Source organism: Armigeres subalbatus, chromosome 3 (genome assembly GCF_024139115.2).
Source record: "Armigeres subalbatus isolate Guangzhou_Male chromosome 3, GZ_Asu_2, whole genome shotgun sequence".
Lineage (NCBI taxonomy): Eukaryota > Metazoa > Arthropoda > Insecta > Diptera > Culicidae > Armigeres > Armigeres subalbatus.
The window spans coordinates 363,977,664-364,001,768 of record NC_085141.1 but is presented as its reverse complement, the minus strand read 5'-3'; the positions used below and the strand labels follow the sequence as shown (position 1 = coordinate 364,001,768).

Sequence of the window (24,105 nt, the reverse complement as noted above, 5' to 3'; positions counted from 1 at the left end):
GAAGAATGGCTAACTGCGACGGATCTTCGACGAACCATGCCGAGGCTTTGCTTCAAACCTTCGTCGTTCTGGATGGAGATGCCCTCGTGGCCGGTGCTTCCTTCTAGTGGCGTGCTAAACAGCCTACCGGAACCGAAATTCGACGGCCCCTCTCTTCGTGGTTCCCAACGATTAAGGTTCGGCCAGAAACCCTCCGCATCAGCGATCGGATGTCGACGATATTGGATCGGGATCCCACTTTAGCTCAACTTCACCAAACACAACGAGCTCGTTCTCTCCGGCGGAGTTCCCTAGACCGGAATCGATTCACTTCAGGATGCTTTACTACACAGTCGTATCGTTTGAAAATGGCTTCGCGTTCACTGCCCGGAGGAAAGAAAACTTTTACAATTAGGCACAACCGTAGCGAATGAAAAACGTTCACCTAATAGAGACCGTCCGTCTCGATGACAGCGGCTTTTAAAGGGGTTCGTCTTTCCTGGTATAGGATTTTCTTGGTTGACAGTCGTAGTCAACAGTGGCGTTATGGTGTAACGGTGTGTGGTAAAAAGGGATGTAGGGGTGTTCAATGGGGTTGGGGAAGGATTGTTTCGATATTTATTTATTTATTTTTTTTAAATTCATTCTTTTTTTTCAGTTCACGGATCTATAATTTTCATGCAATAGCCAAAATAATAGGACTAATAATAATAGAAATAATAAAAAAGAGTAATAATAATAGAAAATAAAATAAAATGAATAATATAAAAAATATCGGATTAAACGGGAAAAAACTATGTACAACATATTTACAAAATAAATGTAACCGAAATGAGAGGTTACACACTGCCGAGACTGCACCGCTGAACAGGCTTGCAAACCCGAAGGTGTCACTTTCATATATAGAAGAACTCAAGACAAAATTTTCAAAACGACTTATCTGCTTTTGTAAACAAAGATTCAAACGACGATTTGACGAATCTGATAGCTCTCCCACGCAAACCAACACCCCCAATGGGTAGGTGAAGGTTTCCGCTACCTGTTGATGGTGTTGGTTTGCGTGGAAGAGCTATCAGATTCGTCAAATCGTCGTTTGAATCTTTGTTTACAAAAGCAGATAAGTCGTTTTGAAAATTTTGTCTTGAACTGTCAATTGACGATAATGTCTTCTGTGATTGATTTGTGACTTAGAAATTGAAGCATAGAACTGGATTGGCGAATAAAGTTTGCATGAAGAAGAAGAAGTCGAAGGATGATTTGAAAACAAAAAATACACGGGGAAGCAAAAGGGAGGTTTTATAAAACTCTTCTCAAACAATTTGAGGAGTAATTTAACTAAAAACGGTTAGCAGTACAAGATTGGACTTTCCTTCTACAGCATAATAAACGCAATTTTGTAGGCCTGCGCTGCCGTTCTACGTATGCTTGTACCAAATTCATAAAACGACAAATGAGAAAATGGCATTTGAAAATGAACACTGATTTTCATTGCTGGCGTATAACCATAATACAATATAAGATTATTACATCACAGAACCATTCAGAAGACTTAATTTCATTGAAATCATTCTTATTTTTCACTCACAAATATAATTTGCGACAACGATCATGAAAATAGTTTGGCGGGACAGTTATGCCAAGAAATAGAGCATTTGTTTTGTGGTTTCTACCTCGGTTTCTACGCATATCAGCAACGCTCATACCTTGATTTCGTGAATGACTACTGCGATTGACATATATATGTCTCCACATGCTTTATCTATGGAAGTGAACCTGCCACGTGGTTGAAGTGATTATGTCGCTTAGAATGAGTATTGTACAAATTGCCCCCATTAAACCAGTGCAACAGGCTAAGATTGCAAGATCTAAACAGAAAATGCTATTTCAATGTGTGTTGCTTCATAAAATAACAGAATCCGCCATAATGATGAATTTAATCACCGCGAGACTATTATGCGTAGAAATTAAGCAATGGGACAAATAGACTTGATGTTGTTTTCAATGATTTTCCGAACAAAGTTCGAATTCTGTTACAGTTTTCTAAGGCTGTGAACCATTCCACCGATTCGTTTAACTTTTAGTTAAAATTTGACAGTTCGATGGTTATTTCGCCGTGGTTAAAAATAACCCTGCTCCGGAGCATGGTTAGATTTGACAGTTCGATAGTTAAACTTTGTTCGCGAGAAAATTGGCGCCAAATCCATTTCGTTCCGAATAACTATCAATCTGTCAGAACTCAAATGGGTCGGCTTCGGAGTAAAATTTTAACCACGATGGGAAAATAACCATCGTAGTGTCAAATTTTAACTAAAAGTTAAACGAATCGGTGGAATGGTTCACAGCCTAAAAGTATGCATCAAAATAGACTGCTCTATGGTGAAAAGTCAGAATCCACAAAAACTAACATATGGGACAACTATGCGTAGAAGGGCAGTGCGGTAGACGTAGAACTTTGACAGATAAAGTAAAAAGGAAAATTTTGAAAAGATCAGAAATAAATATTAAATATAAATAAATATTGTAAATATTTATTTTGCTCAGTTCTTCAGTGTCACAGTTTACGTAATTTGTAATCAGCCCCATAGCATTGAACTAACTATACATTTTCTCTGTCGGTGAAACAATTTTACTGATTTTACTGCAAAGCCGCCATTAGTAAAAAAAACATTGAATATTTGTGAATCCTTTTGTTTGATTTACTTGAATAAAAATACTTTTACCTTTTGTTAAAATAGTTTCCTTCAGTTTGTTGAACATTTTATATGTAGAATTGTGTTATCTTTTGCGTGCAGAAAATGAAGAAATCGAATCACCGTCCGCCGTCGAAGCAATCCACTTTGGCCAATCGTTTGACGGAAGCAGCAAGCTACAACCCGAGCTGTATCTGCAAGCGGCCAAAGACGAAGATTGTTTGCGATTTATGTAACTTTGCGTCGTACGGGCGAGTGCTCCGCCCGTGTGTGGCCCATCCGAATGTATGTTTCTTTTTGATGTGATTCTATGTGGTGATAATTTCATTGACTTGTTCTTTTCTGCAGGTCTTCTATTTGATGGATTTCCAACATTGTCCGAAATGTCGCCAGAGCTATCGCTTTCTCAAGGAAGTTCCAGAAAACGGCAACCAGAGCGGATTAACCAATATCAAGTTGGGTAAGAGGGTTTAAAGTGGTTTAAGCGTGAATGAATTGACACTTATTTAATAAAGGCGAAGGTCGCAAAACGTAAATAACGACTAAGCATATTTCTGCTCCCATCCAACTATTGCTTGAAAGTGGTAGACCTCCGCGGATTCTAACAAATAGTAGTTGGAAACGTAAGGAGTCAATCTTTCTAAAATCAGAGAAAGAAGTGAATGTTTATGTTTGCGGCTTTCGCCCATTTTAAAACTACGTACGATTCTTTTTCATTTTAAAAAAACAAACTAAAAGTAAATGTAGTTAACATCTACCAACAAAAGTGCATAAATAGACGACCAGAAATATATCTTCCGCGTTTATTTTCTATTTATACTCCGAATCTCCGAATGTGGGTCTTTAGTAAGCTTTGCAAAAAAAGGCGTAGAATTGCCAATCCGGAAATGGCAAGTTTGTTAGAGCTAAATAAGAAAATCTACGTTATCATTCATCTACATCGAATCTATATTTTCGATATTTTCTTATTTCGCATTTTATAATATTGTTATTGTAATGTTGATGATTACTTCCGTTCGTTTTACTCAGACTTAGTATAATACTGCCTAGTGCCTGTAGTGATCGAAGACACCACTATAGTAATAGTTGGACATTCGTTGTACATATGTCCCGCGTCATTCTCTGTGGTGCCGTTCCCGCATCTATGGCGCTTTGACATCGGTTATGCTGTTCGACGATGCTGGCGCGGGGTTGGTGTAGTGTGGACGCGTGTTAGCGCATGACGGTTCCTGTTTGCATTAGGTTGGTATCGCGCCGGTGTTGTCGGATAGGTCTGTACTGGCGTTACTGGCGCGGAATTGGTGTGGTGTCGACAGGGGTTGTCGGCTGCTGATGAGCGTTTGCATTATGCTAGTTTCGTATTAATTGTCGGCTGGCGTATTGTTCGATATAGATTTGGTGAGTAAGTTGACGGGGCCCTCCTTAGCCGTGCGGTAAGATGCGCGGCTACAAAGAAAGACCATGCTGAGGGTGGCTGGGTTCGATTCCCGGTGTCGGTCTAGGCAATTTTCGGATTGGAAATTGTCTCGACCAAGATTTTTTTATGTACAGGTTATCCGACTTCGTCAGTAGATGGGAATAACCAGCGCGGGGAGGAAACATATATTTTCAGTGCAAAACGTAAACAAACGAGCATAAATTCCATACAAAAATCCAAGATGGCTGAGTTGGGGATATTGACAAGTCGGATAACCTGATGTACATAAAAAAAATCTTGGTCTCGACTTCCCTGGGCATAATAGTATCATCGTGCTAGCCTCATGATATACGAATGCAAAAATGGTAACCTGGCTTAGAAACCTCGCAGTTAATAACTGTGGAAGTGCTTAATGAACACTAAGCTGCGAGGCGGCTCTGTCCCAGTGTGGGGATGTAATGCCAATAAGAAGAAGAAGAAGAAGTTGACACATTGTTTCATATCATGGGTGGACATGCTAATAATTATTTCTAGAAAATTAGTTAAGCGCTTTTAGTGAAATGTCTTCAACTGTTCAAGACTAGTTTAGTACTTTCCATTTAATTCCACTACGTTTTTGTTATCTTTACAGATAGGTATTTCGTCCTAAACAGTGAGGCCGTCTTCAGTGTCTCGTACTTGACTCGACTTTATCGTGTTTCGTTTATATTTCTATTGCACTGAGCTCATCCTTATCTGATGGGTGAATGAATTGACTTGCCACAGATTGTCAGATTGGACAAATCAAGGGTTGCATCTTTGTTTACAAAATCATATACGTCCTTTTGAATAAGTACCCGAGATATCATCACGAAGCGAGACCCTCCGGACTCCGGAGCCTAAAGTGAGGTCTCGGTCCGGTTGCATCTAAGGATCTTATTGACGTGCCCATCGGACGTGTTGCTCGGTAGGCGTATCGCTCAGCGATAATTAAATCAACGCAGATAGCATGTGGTCAGAGGGTGCGTTGATATTACCAGATTTAGTTCAAGCTAATTAAATTGAGGTAAGTTGTTTGGTCTTAAACGCCATCGCCAATTAAACGCTTCATTTGAAAAGCCTTGAAGCGAAGTCTCAGATGTAATTCAATAACTCACATGTATTGAAATTCATTGTTAACAAATATGTGAACGGGCCAAATGGTAATGTCTTAGTATACTCTTCTAGTAATAAAGGTGGATAGAAAATAAAATAAAATCATAAAATTAAAATGAATAAAAAAAAAACATTGGTTGAATTGTTTTTTTTTTCTCTTTTAACTCATTAAACTAATTGAAATAAAAACTGAATTCCACAATCTTAAATTGTAAACCAGCCAGGCGTGCCGGGTCGGTGCTTATTCTTTTCGAGATATTTTTTGTGATTTTGCTTGGCTTCGTCCAGCGATTTCTTATCATCCTCTATTTGTTGCTTGGCATCTGACGGAAAAATGTCCGGAAAATCGAATTTCACTTCTTTCGGCTATAAAACAATTAAATATTATAAAGTACATTAATCATAGAACGAAAAAATACATTTTGCATCTTACCAGCGTAACATAAGCCAGTTTGGTGTCCTCGTTTTTGGAAATATACCCCATGATCATGTCCCGCTTGGTCTTTCCCATGCCTATCCGAGTCCGGACGTCAACAACCGGGATATTGTACACCTTTTCCAGATAGTTTTTCACGTCATATTTGGTCATTTCCATCGAGCACGCAAACTGCACTACATTTGGGGGCTGCTCGTGTTCCGGCCGGACCAATTTCATCCAGAAGTTTGGCAAAAATACCCGTAATTGCGGATTGCCTCGCTGGTAGATGGGATACCATCGAGTGGACATGGTGATTCAGGATGATTTATGTCGGATTAATTCAAATTTGGTTTGAACTTTCAAAATACTGAATAATTTTAAAATCTGTGTCCTGATGATTGGATAATAGCAGTCTTCTCCCTGATGTAAACAAAACGTGGGTGATTCCAAATCTTGACAGCAGACAAAAAACATGGGGGTTTGGCAATAATACCGCACTTTTCGCGCTACTTTTTGCATAAACAACTAGTAGCGCAAAAAAATGTATTCGAGCTGTTATGCTGCGTTTAGACAAGGCAAGTGAATTCAAGACAAAATTTTCAAAACGACTTATCTGCTTTTGTAAACAAAGATTCAAACGACGATTTGACGAATCTGATGGCTCTCCCACGCAAACTAACACCATCAACAGGTAGCGGAAACCTTCACCAACCTATTGGTGGTATTGGTTTGCGTGGGAGAACTATCAGATTCGTCAAATCGTCGTTTGAATCTTTGTTTACAAAAGCAGATAAGTCGTTTTGACAATTTTGTCTTGAATTGAGCAAGTGGCTTGGAACGTGTAAACACCTTAATTCAATACACTTCCCGCATAATCGAAAACGGTATGCATTATTGTTGATACTAATCATATTTATTAAAGAATATTGTTACTATTTATATCATCAGCGATTTATGCTGATCTAGAGCTAGTATTATACAGCATGTTCAATCTACTATATCGTATGCAATAATTTCACACTTCATTTCTTCCTTATAATTTCTTATTGTTCATTATTTCGAAACAAAACTATAACTAATTGTAAACGACTGATAACTCTTATAGCAATGATACGGCAAGCTGTAATAACATAATTATGTATCTTCTTGATGTTGAATTGTAGCGATATTTTTGCATTTGCATCCTTCTGCTGGCGTTTTGGCCCACGCTCCCCTCACCATAGATCCAAGAAATCATAAATGTATTCAGTTGACACCCAATCGGTTACCAATAAACATCGGTTTTATTGACGGAAAATAATATCTTTTTCTTTCTGCAACTCCGTTTCGGTTATCCCCCGGTCTCGTTGGACATTCCACTGTGCCTGTTCTGTCGTAATTATATCGGCAGATTCCAACAGGTTATCGGCCCAGCAGAAGGGAGTTTATAGTGCAGAAGAAAAGTAGTTTGTGCTGGCGAAAACACAGCGTCCAAGTGAAAAAGACAGTGCTTTGGCTTTGTTCGCTGGCGTTGGTTCGTTTTTTCGCGGTGCGTTGGTTGGTTTGCTCGTTGCGGTACCCGTTCGGAACGCGTAGTTGCCTGTGTAGTGCAGTCGTCGTGAGAACGGAAGAGTTGGCTGACTGAAAGCTGAAGCCCAGAGAGGAAGAAATTGGTAGAAAGAATAGAGAAAGTAAACAGTAATTGACTTTGTGTGCTGTTGGTTTTCGGTGCGAGGGGAGAACGGTACGAAACGCACCAGGGGGTAAAGTGACCCAAGATTGAAGAAAAGTTATTGCGATTTGTGATTGTTTTTCAAAGTCGAGAGGAAAGTTAAGCGCGTCGGATAATTAGTTTGGAAGAGATTTTCATCCGGTGAAGAAGAATGAGAAATGGCCGAGAAAGTTTCGTTTCCGCTGTTGAACAACAGCAATTATTCGACATGGAAAATCCGTATGCAGATGTTGTTGATACGGGACGACTACTGGTTTGTGGTGGTAGATCCAAAGCCGGATCCTGTCACAACAACATGGAGGAAGGCAAGTCAGAAGGCGCTGGCAACGATCGTGTTATTTATAGAGGATAGCCAGATGAACTTGGTGAGGGACGCAGACACGGCGCAGGAGGCTTGGAACAAGTTGAAGGCGTATCATGAGAAGACGAGTATGACATCACGCGTGTCGCTCCTGAAACGGATCTGTAACCTAAATCTACACGTAAAAAAATAACCTTATATGTTATGACAAAAAACCATTCGAAAATACTTATACTCCTCATTATGCCACCTAATGAATGATCCCATACCAAATAGCTAATAACATTCATATAAGTTTTCGAATGTATGTGACTAATGCGAAGTATAAGTTTTTTCTTATACATGTCATTAAGCGCCTGCTTTGGCAAAAAAGTATTAGAAATATTAATAATAAACAACATTAAATTTTTTTACGTGTAGGAGAAGAACGTGTCGAAGGACCCGAAATGGAGAAACATCTGTTCGAGCTTGAAGAACTCTTCGATCGTCTACAATGCGCGGGTCAGCAGCTAGAGCCGTCTTTAAAAATAGCAATGGTGCTCCGGAGTCTACCTGATTCATGTGACGGATTAGTGACAGCGTTAGAAAGCCGGAAAGATGAAGATCTGACAATGGAGATCGTGAAGCAGAAGTTACTCGACGAGTGGCAACGAAAGACGGAACGACTAGCGAGTGCAAGTTTGGAGAACGGTGAAAAAGCGTTGAGGACATATGCGAAGCGACAGGAGGAGAAAATTTGTTTTTATTGTGGAAAGCCAGGACATTTCAAGCGGAATTGTCGTCTGTTCCTGAAGATGCAAAGCGTGGACAACGGAGGTGCCGTCGAAGCGAAGCAAGCAAATGAAAATGATAACCCGGTTTGTTTTTCGGCCAAGCAGCATCAGCAAAAAGGGCGTTGGTTAATTGACAGTAGCTGTTCGTGTCTCATGACCAATGATGAGCAGTTCTTCCGAAAACTGGATGAGACCGTGAATACTGAAGTAGTGTTAGCTGATGGCTCTGTGGTGAAGTCTGTCGGTATCGGCGGAGGGTCTGTGAGGTGCATTGACGGCAATGGAAAACTGACTACGACCTGGATCAAAGAGGTGTTGTACATACCGAGTCTGTACATTGGAGTTTTATCGGTCCAAATACTGCTGAAGAGAGGATTGAAAGTTGAGTTTGGATCATTGAGGTGCAGCATCGTCGATCCGTACAAGAAGGTAGTGGCTATTGGTGAACCTCTTGGTGAACTACGAGAAAACTTGTTCGAGTTGAAGTGTTCATCAAATTGGAACGAGGTGGTCAAGTATCCGGAAGATTCATTGTTGCAAAGAACTAGGGCAAATCAAGATGAACATAAAGAAGTGTTTATGGACTGTATGGACAATAATTTTGATTATTGGTGTCGGGGATTGCGAGGTAGATTGTTGAACAATTAGAAGCAGGCTGCAAATATCGAGGAGGAGTGTTGAATTGTAACGATATTTTTGCACTTGCATCCTTTTGCTGGCGTTTTGGCCCACGCTCCCCTCACCATAGATCCAAGAAATCATAAATGTATTCAGTTTATATCCAATCGTCTTCCAATAAACATCGGTTTTATTGACGGGAAATAATATCTTTTTCTTTCTGCAACTCCGTTTCGGTTATCCCCCGGTCTCGTTGGACATTCCACTGTGCCTGTTCTGTCGTAATTATATCGGCAGATTCCAACACTTGAGCCCTTGCAGTTCCACACACACTTTGGAAAACATATCCTTGAATTATAAAACCATGATATACGTTGAAGTTCTGCGACAAGTTTGTGTTTGTCGTTTGATAGACTGTAATTTTCCGTGCTTGTTTATAGTGACAAAAATGCTGATGTGCTGGAACCAGATTTTTTTTTCAAGTTATTTTTTGCAGTTTCTCGCAACGAAACAAAAAGGTAAGAAATTGCAATTCGCCTAATAATAATAATTATTAAGAATAACAATTATTATGATGATTAACTCAATAAAATATCTATACTCTTGAATGTTTTTTCTAGTCCAAAAACGGTTCCTGGTCGGATAATGGTGATGATCGGTGGTGAATCTCGCGACCTTTTGTGCAGAAGGAATTAGCGTTGGTAAGTATTTTATCTTAAATTATATCAAGAATTAAATATCCAGGTTTTTACGCTAGCCATAAATCAACTATGGCAGTTCAATTTTGACACTAACTGTGTACAATGATTATGGTATAATTCTCGTTGCCTAGGAATCCTACAGAATTGTTTATGGAGCGAAAATTTTCACCTTGTTTATTTTGAAGCGTATCGTAGCGAGTCGTCCATAATTTATTATTCATATATTTTAATTATTTTTTATTGTTTTAGGTCTTTAAATTCAAGATTACTATTTCACTGTCTCTGTTATCATAGAGTCATAAACTCTGCTATCGAGATCAAGAAATTGGGATCTCGGGCTCGGTTGCAGGTGGCTGCAACTAATTTGTCCCCACATCTCCAGCTGAGGACGCTGATGTTAGGTACAAAATGAGACGGTTCCAGAAAGACGAGGATTAATAACTCCGTTCAATTTTGACAAAGCACTTTGGACCTATTTAAGAACTTGTCCCATTCCCTTTGGATGACGTCACCCTCGGAGGATTACACTTGAACTCTCTGTCCTGGTGGTTTGTCACATTAACAAATTTTGTATCACCAGTAAGAAAACCTTCGGCTGCGGAATTTGTATATCCCATTACGAAGGCCAAAATATGGTTGGATAGACAGCACACTTGGAATTCCAGCAAATTCAATAGCGAGAATCCACTGGACAAATATAATGATACGACAAAATACAGCATTCGCAATGGATGATGACTGCGAAGGAATACACCGCTGGCAGGGATACCGTTAACAATATCGGCTGGGATGAACTCAAGTGCTAATCACTCCGGATCGTTCTCTGTCGCTTTGTCTGGCTGAAGAGTCTTTTACTGGGAAAAAGCTGCTGGAACGAAAATAAATGCGGCCTTGTCTGACCCTAGCCAAACCTTGTTTTCACTGGTTTTGACCATTTATATGATTTTAGCTTGTTCGTCGATTATTCGTTTTACTAATTTTAGCCTAAAGACATAATTAGGGAATCTAACTTGGAATCAAATCTATTACAATTCTTATATGTATTGCATACACTCAAAAGATTATCATCTTATGCATAAGTTCTCAAGTTCTAACAACCGTCAGGGGATCGCGAGCTGTTGTTATGGTCACGAAGAAACAAACAAACACCTACACTAAGTAACATTCAAGCTCAGAGTTAATATTGATACTGGCCAAGTCCAATCTACTTGGAACACATTTCTTCACTTCTGCACCCTCAACCGTTGATCATTTATAGGAGGTAGATTGACGTTATGCATCAGAGATTAGAGCTCGTAAGGAAAACAACAGAAAGGGGCAGGAATCACTCAAAAGGTGCATGTATTTTGTGCGTGCAAAAACTCGTCGTCAAAAAATCGATACTTTTGGAGCGAGCAGGTTGTGCCGAACCAAATTATCGGAACATGAAGTGTATTTGATATCTGTCGAATGGCTGTGAAAGTAGCCTTCTCCATCGGGATTTCGATCCTAGTACTATGAACACTTGCTTGCATTTTAGTACTATAACCGCTTCTCTCTCCCACGATAAATCCACATTTAAAACTGTATAACTGGAACTTCATCAATTTCGCCATGCCCTGGATAACCTGGCTTCGATTGAAATCCATCTAAAAGAGAAATAGTTAGAATTGATAATAATTGGGTTTCAAAATAAAGCCAATCATTTTGACGTTTTATTTGTTCAGCAAATATACAAAGGTTACTAGGATGGCAAATACTATAAAATCCGTACACAGCATGTGTCAAACTGCATTACCATAGTTGACCCGTAGCTATAATAAAAAGCTGGATAGCCTGCATATTTATGATACAAGAATTCCCCTCCTGTGTTTCTTTCAGAGCATACCACATCGTCACCTTGGAGCAACTTTCCTGGATACCATACAACCCGTGACAAGGAAGACGCATTAAAGATGTTGCTTTATGCTATCAAGTAGTTATTGCAATAAACTATATAATAATAATGTAACATATTTAAATTTCGTGTTTTTATTTAATAAATAGAAAATGATTCTAGTTGCCCTTCCTTCCAGCACAGAGAACAGACGTTGAAGCTGCGCTCGCTATGTTGTGATAACTTTTTACTGTTCATTTTGAAATAACTGCAAAATCAGCGCTAGCATCAGCAAAAAATGCCGCTGTGCGCTAGTGTCGTACTGCATACAAGAGTACACCAGCGCCATCGTGATGTGAAAAAAAGTTTGTGAGTTGCAATGTCGACGTCGATGGCGTTGAGGTTCGGTTTGATTTTTTACACATGTTTTGCACGAAATTTTGTTCGAGCCTCAATGTCTGTTCTCTGTGCTTCCAGTATAAGATAGGGGATATGGTACATAATTTTTTTCTTTCATATAATTCTACGGTTTAAGGCCAGTATCGACTTAAAAAGTAGAGAGGTTACGGAATTTTGTTCAATATTACCAAGAGGAATTTTGACAACTGATCTGCATGGAGCAAATTGTCACTTTTACTTACGGAATAATCGAGCAGAATATTTTTCCGAAAGTAAAGTGACAGCTCCCATTACTTTGCGTGGGAACCTTACAAATGCCAATTTTGTTTTTTGTTCTTTTCATGTGGATACTGTTGTAAGAATTTTGTTTCGATTCTTTACTTTTCCGATTCAGTGAACGGAATTTAACATGTGATTGAGATAGAAAAAGAAATTTCTTTTGAACACGATACCAACCTTTACGTATTACATCCCTTATTGTTCTAATCTAAAACAATGATTATAACTAGACTGTACCATATACTGTAAGCCGAAAATAATGTACTGGAAAAAGCCCTTTTTTATATTGTAATTATACTTAACCGCCTATTACCCGTATAGTCGATTGGCCAAATACAGTATACCATAGTGTGAAGACCATCCATGATCTGGTTAGTTTATCTTAAGTATGAACAAACATCAGAATAGTAGGAATATCGTTTTTTATTGTTATGAACGTTTTGAGTAATTATCCATTTATGGTACATGATTATGCGGGATGACTTCAAGGCTCAATTTGAATTAGATCGATTGCGCGTTTCACAACTAGAGGCGCTAGCGTCGTAATCCTTCGAATTTGACATTTCACTCCAGCGCCTTCTGGTGACAATGTCATACGAAACATTGTTTCGTTTAACATGCTCGCAAGATGGTAGTAGAGGAGTTGGGCGATGGATTTTTCTGAAACATGTTCAAGCTGTTACGTCTGTTTGTCTATGCCTAAAATATTGTATAATAGAGACCGGTTTGAGTACAGCTAAGCATCTAGAGCCCACCAAGGGGAACTGTTTTTGATAAACTTAGTATTCCAAGATCACTGGACTATAATAGACGAATCCAAGTAAAAATAAGAAGAAGACACACGACGGTGTTAACTTTGACAGATCCTACAGCACAGCATAGGGAGATTATTTTAAAATGCTTATAATAAATTCTAGACAAAATGTAATTTAAATCTGGTTGATGTATGATACGGGAAAAGTTCCGAACTGTATGATACATTTTTGGAAAATATTCAAAACATTGAGATATGCTTCCAAATATGTAATTCAGAACTTTTTCCGTACCGTATATCAACTACACTCAGAAATAAAACTAATCCGAGAATGGTTTTAAATTAAACTTTTCCGCTATTTCTGAAAGTTATACTAAGGGGCGATGTCCATGTAGCGTTTTTTTACAAGTGAACGTGTGCACGACTACATTTGATGCCGGGTACCTTGCGTGAACGCGGCGTGCACGCAGCTTGAAAAAACGCTACGTGAGAATCGGCCCTAAGGGTCTGTCTCGATTGGATAATTAAACTGAAATTAAACTTAAAAGTGACTTTTATATAGTTATTGAATAACCCTGTACGCAGAGCAAGATTACTTTTGACAGATATCGAATCATTTTCCATCGATGTCTTATTGGAATTGCTGTGTAGCACCAGCCTTTCTTGTAACGGGGTGATTTTTTAATTTTCGAACTGTCACTTTTAAGTTTAGTTCTCCAAATGAGACAGACCCTAAAGGTAGCCTCACACCTCGAGAATTTGGTTCGCGGATTTTTTTCCCATGTATTTTTGCATATGCGATGTTTTCGGGATTTGGGCACGGAAAATCAAAATCCCGGCCCCATTTAAAATGCACAGGGACCAAAATCCGTCGGAAAATTTTCCCGAGGTGTAAGGTAGCCTTAAGCTAGTGTAAAAATATATACTATCAATGATTATAATTTAAACTGAGCGGGATTAACGTAGAAATATATTGTCAGATTTTCTGGATATGATACACTGCGCGGCGTTTGTAATGTTCCCAAATGGGTACTTGTACAAAACTTCACGCGGCGAATGACTGTTGAATAGGCTGACCATACGTACCGTATTTAACGGAACAGTCCCGTTTTTTAGACCTTATTGTGCTGTCCCGTCGTAATCTAGGAAATCTTCAATTTGTCCCGTTTTTTCATTGATTCTACCAAAGAGCTCCAAAACGGCATTAAATTTTGACCAATTCAATTAGTGGATTGAACGGAACCGGTACCTTGGTAGGCACCCGCATAATGAAAAACGACATACCATGCAGTCAAAATTACATATGCGTTATAAGATATATTGTCACTATTCACTTCATTGTTAGCATACAATTTTAAGCTGGATTCACCATACCAGCCCTACATCAACACTTACTGTTAATACATAACATGCTGTCGATGTGTAATTATATAGTTCTTCAACTGTACATCTACCAACTGATGTATGGTACATCGAAAATTTTGTTCGAAAAAACGATTGGATTTAAATGTTAATTATACTTAACCGCCTATTACTCATATGGTCGTTTGGCCGTTTACCATCTGAGCTACTGTTGAAATAGTATATGAGACTGTCCATTTATAGTTAACTACTATTAGTGAGACCATAGCTACAATCACACTTATTCTCTTCAATTATAACAGATGCGGTCTACGTATGGTCCATGATTATGCGGGCAAGTATATCCTGAAAATCAGGTCACGCTTCAACTTCACAACTTTAATAAAATGAAGCGCAGAAGCACAGACTTCCAGATTAAGTTCATTTTCGATATTTTTTACATCTAGCGAAGTCTGCTTTACTATCTGCTTTACCACATATTTTTCAATCGTTTGATTCTTTTCGAAACATTAAGAATCATTCAAAGTCTTTCTGAATAATTCAAAATAATTCGAATTTATCCACTGCAAAAAAAAAGATGTTTAAAAATAATAATAATCAATAAATAAACTGAACAAAACCAAATCGAGTTTAAGGCGGTTACAAACCAAGTGAAAATTCGATCGGATTTTGGTCCTCACGTACTTAGTTTACAGATCAGGAGCCTCCATATGTGTGGGTCTATTTGGAAGCACATGAGAACAAAATTAATGGACAAGATTCCCGAGATGTGATGCTTCTTTTAGCATAATTTAAATCAATTTCGATAAAAAAGCTGTGAATTGATTAGATTTGATATTTATTCACATGCGCCAACTATATTCATGAAAATAATTAAAATTACTTCTTAATAATGTTCTTTTCTTGTTGAGATTCTTGTTCCGCAGATTTTTCCTCACTTATATTCATGGAAGAGGGTTTTTGCACGGAAAATCAATAATCCCATTACTCTTTTCACATTTGTATTTCGACTTTTTTTTCTTAAAATTATTTTTTTATGTCTAATGTCCACACCGGCTTTCAAGGCTGGTTTACAGTTCGGAAAACGTGTCACGGGATTTGGTCCCGCATGCATTTTTCAAGGGGCGGGATTTGGGCTAGGAAAACGAAACTTCCTCCCCCCTTGAAAAATGCATAAGGGACCAACTCCCGTGACACGTTTTCCGAACTATAAACTAGTCTTCAGAAAGGATACTTTGACTATTTTTTGTTATTTTCAATTGCTCAAAATTGGAAAAGTTTTTGATATTGGTCAGTCATAAAATCCTTAGACCTTAATGCATGTTTAAAAATGGATTATTTTTTTTTTCAAAATTCCACATTTTTTTTAATATTGAAAAATACGTAATTTTTTATTCCTTCGTGTTTTTGTCCGCGCTCCTTTGAAGAGTGAAATATTTGTTGTTCAGTATTTTTTCACAACTGACTTCATGCTTAGAAGGTTAGTTAAGGTACTTAATAGAAGGTTATGATTGTGAAAAAATCTTTCTAAAACTTTTTTTGTAATATTCTTACAAGGAAAATTAAAACTAAGCCCATAAATTTTGAAATTCCACAGCTCTTGAATTTTGTCACAAGGTTTTTGACATGTCCCGTTTTGCAAATGCGTTTGTCCCGTTTTTCCACCGAATGGATCTGGTCAGCCTACTGTTGAAAGGTACGGCCGCGCCAAACGATACACCGCAATGCTATTCACCCAAAAGAATCAAGTAAACGGGGGGCAGAAAGCGCGGTGGTACCTTTCATGGTGGGTTCGCCGCGTGCAATTTTGAGAAAATCAGGCAATATGTTGGTTGCATTCTGTCTTTTTTCAGAATTTATTGTCGGGCCGGCACCAAACCGGACCGCGCGATTGAGCACTCGCGCTGCGACGCGAGTCGCGACAATTTGAAATATTTCATTAGTAGTGCGCATCATGCACGCATGGATGTACTATCATGCGCACTAATCAGAAATGAGTTGCGACGTCTGATAACTGCAGATATTTCATTTTATTAAAAACAAATTTTCGATTTTCTACTATACACGGAATAATATTTTCTTCTGGCGCGTGGTCCCCATCATTCGTACCGTACAATTTTCAATTAATTACTTATTGAATTAAACAGCATTTGAGGCCGTCAAAGAGGTGGGAAAGTGAGCAATATTGTAAAATATGTGTATACAGTCAGAACTCGCTGGTTGGGATTTTAATACTTGGGTCACTTTTTAGTTGGGCCTCCGCTGGTTGGGCCGTGGCCCAACTAAAGGGCCGATGTCCACGTAGCGGTTTTGTACTTGCGTGCACGCAGCGTCAACGCAATTGCGGTAGGAAGTACCCAACATCAAATAGAATCATGCACACGCACTTGCGTTAACGCGGCGTCGACACGCGTCTCATTTGCGGCGAGAGTTACCGCAAAGTCACCGCAACTCCCACAGGAACGCTGCGTGCACGCGAGTATTTTGACATTTCTCTATTCTTTTCTTTCCAACAAGATTTCTAATGGGAAAATCTGTGATGTGAAAGAATGTGTCAGAGCGAAATCAAAACAAACAAAAATACTTCGCAAATCAGTTCATTTTGGTTTCGCAAATTAATTTGCAAATTGCAACACTTTTCAAATCTAGTAATTCAATTGTAATAGTTCGGAGCAATAAGTGTTTCTTTCGTTCCTGTGTTAGTACCAGTCGCGGTCAAAACATCTTTGGAAAGAACTGACAAGCAACCATCCCAGGCTGGTGGATAGAGTCAAAGTCAACGGAAGTATGTGTCGGATAGTGTTGTGACGTTAATTGTACCAACTTTATCAGAATAAATTGATTTCCGAACAGACGGTGATGTGGCAGTTTTGGGATGAATAACGGACCAGGCAAAATTCAACCATTCAACCAACAAAGTTCCAACCAACATTCCGCGGGACCCTGTATACACCAAGGAAGGCGATACCAGTTCCGCCATGGGAAGAATTATTAAATATAGGTTTGATATGGAGGTTCCTATATCTTGGCTTTTCTATTGCTGATATATGTTCATGTTTTTAGGAATGTCAACGGAAGGAAATCGTCAAATAATGTGGATTGCAAGTGCAAGAAGAAACGAGATCAGATAAAGGGATGGCGAGTTACAGTACTAATGCGTTTCTTCTAGTGTTGTGGGCAACGCTACTGCGATCGGTCCGTGTTGCAGTGAAGTGAAAATTGCAATGATAATAACGACGTTTGGCATTTAGATAGCACTTCTTTGGAAGAACAACGACAAACGTAGCAACACGCCAGCAATCGCTTGTGATGCTTTCGGAGGAAGATTTTGAGCACCTTATTTGTAGGAGTGACTGCAGTATCTGACCAAAATGTTTAATGACTGAGTGTTGAACTTAATTTTAAAATTAAAAAACACTTTAATAAAGAATAAAAAAAAAGTTTAATGACTTTTTATTCGTGAGCAAATGATTACCGATAAATGGAACTAATAAAAATCGTACCCCAAATGAAACAGATGCTCAATTCAAGACAAGAACAATTGAATGCCTGAATCCACTATTATTCAAAATTAATCTATGAAGTAATAAATTTAAGTTGGAAATAAAGAATGAGCAACATTATGAAATTGTAATAATATTCATTTATTATGATTGTAGAAAACATATTGGGATTAAGCAAAGCGAGGCCAAATTTCTGTCTCTCTGTATTGAAAACGTTTTTATTCAAACAATCGAATTGTGCGGCACGATTTCAATTTCACAGATCTACAATTAATTTCGAAAGTTCAAACTTTTCATTTTAGAAGTAATGGGAGACTTTTAAATCTACAGTGAGTTATTTTTTCTACTCTATACTAAAAAGCATTAATTGAACTTTTTATTTTGGAATAATACTGAGTTACCATCACTAGTCTGTCATCATATAGGTATGTTAAAGCTCATGAAATGTTTAGAATAGCATTATACCCATTGAATATTGTTCGGGGGCGATGAGCTTCATACAAATCAAAATCTAAATATTTCACGTTTGATGTCTTTATGTGAATGGAGAACTCGATTCATATTGGAAGAGAATGAAAAATGACAGACTGACAACAGCTGGCAGGCGGATGACATTTGGCGTGACAGATAGGTTTGACGTTAGAAGTTTTGCGGCAAATTACCGCTTGTCGTGTGCATTCCCAGCCTGATTCAACGCCGAATAACGCTGCGTCAACGCAGCTTGAAAAACCGCTACGTGGACATCGGCCCTAAAAAGCAACCGTACGTCAAAATTCAATGTAAACACGGAAAACGGGATTGGGCGTCACTGGACATCATTTGTGATGTTCAAGTCGAAATACACGTATTCAAATGGCTGTCAGTTGGCCCAACTAAAAAACCGAATTCGTTAGTTGGGCCGAGGTCGTGGCCCAACCAGCGAATCGCGACTGTACGTATAAATTGACTTTTCTTTTAGATCGGCTGTGAAAAATGATCAAACACCAAATCACGCATTTCCAGAGGACGTTTTACGGCTGCAATTCATGACGCTCGACACCGTAGCTTACCATCAGCTTGGATGCTGCTTTCCACCGGGACGATATAACCTGTTTCATCGCACGCCTCAAACATGTTCCAGGCAAAGCTTCCGCCGAGTTACAAAGTGCTGGAGTACCAAATTAAGTCTGAGCGTGGCGCTTGTGCTGAATCGCCGATAAAGTCATTTAATTTTAGATAAATAACTTTGAAGTTTGACGAATGGTTTGGCCGGGCTTTGCGAAACTTTGTAGAAAATGTTGTTCAAAATTCAAGCAGAGGTAGCGCAATTATACTATCGACCCCATCGACGAGTACCACACGCGACCATCATTATCGGTGAAATTCGGTAAAACTGATGACGGTATCATTTGACGTCTCAAAAGGGTCAGGTTTTGAGTGAAGGCAAGCATCGCCAGTTCGTGTTCGATTCCATTGTCTCTCCGCATAGTTTCATCAAAGGTTTGTGAAAAGTTTTCTAAATTTTTTAAGTTTTTCGCACCGATTCGGGACATTTTCGCTTTGTTGTAGTTTTAGTTAGTTTAAAAACTGCTAAATAAATCCTCAGAATGTTGTTATTTTGGCTTCTGAATCTTCATTTGCTCGGTTTTCGGCCCTGCACTTTTGGTTATGTAATGCTTCGAAGCAGTGTTTTAAAAATTATTTTCATCCTGTTTCAGACGAGCTAATCCACAGAGCTGCAGCAATGGGTCACGGATTCGGTGAATTGGCCAAGGTGCGCGGTATTGTCACCCACAAAATCTCCTCGTACGAGCAAAAGGCTTTCGCCGGATGGTGGACCAAGGCGATCCCCAACACCCTGCGACGAATTCGGTCCCAGATTTTCATCGTAACACCACGTAAGTTTTACCAACTGGAATATTGTACGGTGCAGAAATAAACCGTTTGGGTGCCTCATATTTGACATCAAGTCGGTTCATGCACGAGACACTAAAAATCACTATAAAGAATTTTAAAAAAAGTTTGTTCCAAACTGCAACAGAATAGGATCGCTTGCCGCGCATCTAGGAGAGAAGTAGCCAGTTTTCGACGATGATTTTGTTTAAATAAGTATCAGTTAGAAATGTTTTATTTTTGTGGCGTTGAACAGGTCAAAGTGCGGTTACGATCCGCCACTGATTTTTGTTAGATAGGTCGCTCTGATATCGCCTCTCCACATCTCGATATTGAAGGGACCATCGAGATAGGGAGAGATCGAGGAATGGAAGGAAAATTGAAATGGGTACTATGCAGATAAAAAAAAGCTCGTTGCTGTTGCTATGAAAAAGACAACAAAACAAATGTCGTTTCCTGTTGTTGATGTGTTTGTTATTGTCCAAAGATGGTCTAGCAGCCTAAAACAGGCCTGGTAGCAGGTCACTTTTTAGTGACTTGGTCACTTTTTTCGGGCAAGTCACCAAAAAATCTCTTTTTTCGACCTCAAGTCACTAAAGTCACTTTTTCTCGCAAAAAGTCACTATTTTCAACTATTTTGAAACTATTGACTAAGATTTATGAATGAAGCTTTATGTATCCGTCGGATGATGCTTTGTTCATGGCGGAAATGAAATTACGGATCTTGGGAAAACTCTGATTGCTCTGAAACTTCGCCAGCCATTTTACTCGCTGCTCTTATTGGCATTTCACCAGTAACTAATTGAAGGTGTTTTACGTCAGAATTCATGAATTAAAGATAAAATTTTCAAAACGACTTATCTGCTTTTGTAAACAAAGATTCAAACGACGAATTGACGAATCTGATAGCTCTCCCACGCAAACTAACACCATCAACAGGTAGCGGAAACCTTCACCTTCCTATTGGTGGTGTTGGTTTGCGTGGGAGAGCTATCAGATTCTTCAATTCGTCGTTTGAACCTTTGTTTACAAAAGCAGATAAGTCGTTTTGAAAATTTTGTCTTGAATTGGTATATGGTCATGCAAGCAGGAGACCTGACTATTTGGATGTGGGGAGACTTGATTCCTTGAGAGACTTGACCCCTTGGGAGACTTAACCCTTTGGGAGACTAGCGTATTTTTCTAATAAATCCTCTAGACAAATAATGTTATGTGGCGAGTTATTTTTTGGATTGACAATCTTATTTACTCTATTATTTACTGTGTTTTGTCCCTCCTGAAGATTTTTTTAGCGGCTACGAAAAATTTGAACAACTCCTCCCAACAATGACCAAATGCTATCGTTTTTTCACAGCACAAAGCCATCAGTATGCTAAATTGTTTTTACTGATAAAAATTCCTACATTCCATTACAATTTCAGGATATTTGTATTTTTCATTGTTGGCCGAACACATAAAATTGGCGAGAAAATTCAAGAAAATATAAATTGTGCTAAAGCGGATAATTTTTTTTGTAGATATAGATGTAATGAAGGGTTCGCTCGAAAAAATATTTATTGAGTAGATATCATTTAAAGGGGATTAAGACTCCCCAATTTTGAAGATTGCATGCGCTGTCGAATTCCATAGCAAAAATCATTCATGAATATGCACAGCAAGTCGAAAAATCTACGTTTTTTGGAGGAAAAATATTTAAAAGTTCAGGGAGCACTTTTCTACTTTCATGAAAGCAAGTTCTTGGAGAAGGAACAATACCCTCCGAATATTTTCAAATTCGACTTTTGACAGCAGCGCGTGATATTTTGGTAGAATAAAAATAAATATTTTTAAATCTAAATAATGATATTTGCATCTATGATTGTACTGAAATCGAATTGAGGGGAGGTACATTAAATATGTAAGGAATCCCACAGTAGTTTTGCTGCAAGAACATGAGAAAAAGCCGTTTTTTTCTCCCAACATCAACTACGATCAATATTTTGGAATTTTCCAAAATATATTATGATGATAATTTGTACATTTTAAATGACATAAATGTAAAAGATTCAAATATGAAAAAGTGTGATTTTTTTTTTGATTTTGTTAGATTTGTTAGCTTTTGATAACTTTTGAATAAGTCGAGCCCGATGGTCCTGCATTATAAGCAGGAGGTCGAGCGTTTAATCCTTGGCTCGTTGTTTCGTTTTCTGCCAAAACGATCCGTACTGTTGTTTCTTTTGCACCAACAATTCCAAAAAATTCTGCATCTTTCTTAAGTAGGTGTTCAGCTAATCCAATGATCGTAATTTTCACTCATTCTCACGAGAAGAGAATATTCCTTCACGCGTTTTAGCCGAGAAATCATTTTTCGGAAAAGAAACACAGGTCTTATAAGTGATAACCTTGTTTCGTTCACTTCCAGTGGCACAAACATTTGATTTGCTAGCAGGACTACTAATAATTTTGAGTAATGCTGCTTTTGACTGACTGACTGATATTTAGTTTCCGTGGGATAAAAAAAAGAGCGGCCAATACAATTTTACTTGGTAACTGAGTAGATAAAAGTTAGCTTGCACGATTTACGTTTCTCTTCTGAGTTCGTTATGAGATTGTGGTGAGTGAAAGTTGTTCTCCGCCACAAATTACGAAAAAAGATTCTCCTTCGACCCAAAAACGTTTGAATTCGTCTCATCAAACTTGCAACTGAAACTAAAAGTCACTATTTTATCACTTTTTCTGCAACTGAAAGTCACTATTTGGTCCCTTTTTTCGTCAGCTTTGGTCACTAAAGTCACTATTTTGAGCGGCATTGGTCGCTACCAGCCTTGCTAAAACATTGAAAAAAATTGAACATATCGACATAAGGAGAGTAAATCATGAACAAAATATGATCAGAGCCCATCGAGATAGAGAGATATCGAGATAGGGAGGTTATCGAGATGAAGAAAGACCAAATGTATGTAGATTGAAGGGACTGAGGAAATCATCGACATAGGTAGAGATATCGAGATATAGCACATCGAGATGTATAGAGTCGACTGTTGTATATTAAAACGACGCATCTAACACTGAGACTTTTTTTTCAGCTAATGAAGCATGAAGAGACAAGACAGACTCTTAATCAGCCTAAAATCGAAGTGCATTTAATAAGTTCGCGTGCGAATGTTATGTTTCATTTTGTAAAATAGATCAGCACTTGTCATAAGACGAGTTAATACAATCCCATTGAATTCCACCACTTAATTGTATCTTGACAGATACGTATTTCGACCTCAACAGTAAGGCCGTGGGAGGTCGGCCTTACTGTTGAGGTCGAAATACGTATCTGTCAAGATACAATTAAGTGGTGGAATTCAATGGGATTGTATTAACTCGTCTTATGACAAGTGAAGACATTCCACTAAAAAGCTCAAAATAATTTTCTTATTAAATAGATCAGATTAAAAAGCTGTTGATATTAGTTTTTATTCTTGATGGTCATGTGAAATGTCGTCAAGAGAGTCGTGTTACAAGCCCATTTCAGACTACGATCTTTATAGTGCGTAGACAGAATTGCGTGAGAGATATCCGGTTATACACTATTTACGTAAACTCTTTTTTTAATTATTCTTAATTAGTGTATGGCCCCTATGGAAAATTTGTATGAGCATATTGCGGTTGAGTTGTTAATATATTCTATCATTTTTTTATTCCAGCATTCATCATGGGCTACCTGATCTACAACTATGTGGAGGATCTGCACGTCAAAATAAACCGTAAGAACCCAGCCGACTATGAGAACGATTCCTAAGGCAGGGATTTCATGCTCGGACCTAGCCGATTATGTACACTATCTATAAAATACCCATAACAAATGATGAATAAATCGAAGAACGGTCGTCTATCCCGTCTATATTTATGAGAAAAAAGAAAAAAATAGTCCAATCTACCTAGCAGTTATAGTCCTTTCTCGTGCATCAGGATAGCTCTTAAGGTGAATATACCACATTGCTTATGATAATTTATGTCATCGTCATTATAATGAATTATATTATTGAATTGAAATTATTATAAAAATAACTAATGAAGATGAAGCTTTGCTTTTTAGATTTGTGGGTGCAGAAAAAATATAAGAATTAGGTATATATAATAAATGGCGTAATGTAAATAGCATATTAATGCATCAAAATATATAAAAACCGCAATAGGGGAACTTGGACCAATCCGTACGTTAAACTTGATTTCGCTAGCGATGCGCTAGTCTGTTTATTAATTTTACTCGAAGAATTCTAAAAATGAGCAAAATAATAATTTTAATTATTATTCGTTTGAGGTCAAACCTCAAATTACGTAACACAAAATTCGCCTGTTTTATCAATGT

At 38.3% G+C, this 24,105-nt stretch overlaps 3 protein-coding genes and 2 long non-coding RNA genes across 6 annotated transcripts; 4 read left to right on the top strand and 1 right to left on the bottom strand.

Annotated features, from left to right (window-relative positions):
* The first annotated feature begins 2,611 nt into the window (after positions 1 to 2,611).
* On the top strand, positions 2,612 to 3,462 carry LOC134223458 (uncharacterized protein CG13380). The gene is made up of 2 exons (XM_062702604.1): positions 2,612 to 2,954; positions 3,018 to 3,462. The coding sequence occupies exons 1-2, from the start codon at positions 2,775 to 2,777 to the stop codon at positions 3,141 to 3,143; spliced, it is 306 nt and encodes a 101-aa protein (XP_062558588.1). The 5' UTR covers positions 2,612 to 2,774; the 3' UTR covers positions 3,144 to 3,462.
* A 1,891-nt stretch (positions 3,463 to 5,353) lies between these two features.
* On the bottom strand, positions 5,354 to 6,087 carry LOC134223457 (large ribosomal subunit protein uL23m). Its single transcript, XM_062702603.1, has 2 exons — positions 5,654 to 6,087; positions 5,354 to 5,586 (listed from the first exon to the last, which is right to left on the bottom strand). The coding sequence occupies exons 1-2, from the start codon at positions 5,945 to 5,947 to the stop codon at positions 5,425 to 5,427; spliced, it is 456 nt and encodes a 151-aa protein (XP_062558587.1). The 5' UTR covers positions 5,948 to 6,087; the 3' UTR covers positions 5,354 to 5,424.
* Positions 6,088 to 9,367: 3,280 nt separating this feature from the next.
* LOC134223456 (uncharacterized) lies at positions 9,368 to 11,740 on the top strand. Its single transcript, XR_009982585.1, has 3 exons — positions 9,368 to 9,559; positions 9,662 to 9,742; positions 11,603 to 11,740. It is a non-coding gene; the product is annotated as an uncharacterized LOC134223456 (long non-coding RNA).
* Positions 11,741 to 16,920: 5,180 nt separating this feature from the next.
* Positions 16,921 to 17,776, top strand: LOC134223455 (uncharacterized). 2 transcript variants are annotated; one of them, XR_009982584.1, is made up of 3 exons: positions 16,921 to 17,176; positions 17,224 to 17,392; positions 17,455 to 17,776. It is a non-coding gene; the product is annotated as an uncharacterized LOC134223455 (long non-coding RNA). The 2 variants fall into 2 exon arrangements; XR_009982583.1 differs by having other exon boundaries at positions 16,923 to 17,176; positions 17,245 to 17,392.
* Positions 17,777 to 19,217: 1,441 nt separating this feature from the next.
* LOC134226307 (cytochrome b-c1 complex subunit 8) lies at positions 19,218 to 23,628 on the top strand. The gene is made up of 3 exons (XM_062707004.1): positions 19,218 to 19,373; positions 19,592 to 19,771; positions 23,441 to 23,628. The coding sequence occupies exons 2-3, from the start codon at positions 19,618 to 19,620 to the stop codon at positions 23,533 to 23,535; spliced, it is 249 nt and encodes an 82-aa protein (XP_062562988.1). The 5' UTR covers positions 19,218 to 19,373; positions 19,592 to 19,617; the 3' UTR covers positions 23,536 to 23,628.
* Positions 23,629 to 24,105: the final 477 nt, after the last annotated feature.

Excerpts from the sequence above, each read along its gene's own strand:
- LOC134226307 (XM_062707004.1), top strand. The coding sequence starts at position 19,618 with ATGGGTCACGGATTCGGTGAATTGGCCAAGGTGCGCGGTATTGTCACC. Across the intron at positions 19,772-23,440 it reads GATTTTCATCGTAACACCAC|CATTCATCATGGGCTACCTG; the intron begins GTAAGTTTTACC and ends TTTTTATTCCAG.
- LOC134223458 (XM_062702604.1), top strand. The coding sequence starts at position 2,775 with ATGAAGAAATCGAATCACCGTCCGCCGTCGAAGCAATCCACTTTGGCC. Across the intron at positions 2,955-3,017 it reads CGTGTGTGGCCCATCCGAAT|GTCTTCTATTTGATGGATTT; the intron begins GTATGTTTCTTT and ends TCTTTTCTGCAG.
- LOC134223457 (XM_062702603.1), bottom strand. The coding sequence starts at position 5,947 with ATGTCCACTCGATGGTATCCCATCTACCAGCGAGGCAATCCGCAATTA. Across the intron at positions 5,587-5,653 it reads AACTGGCTTATGTTACGCTG|CCGAAAGAAGTGAAATTCGA; the intron begins GTAAGATGCAAA and ends ATTGTTTTATAG.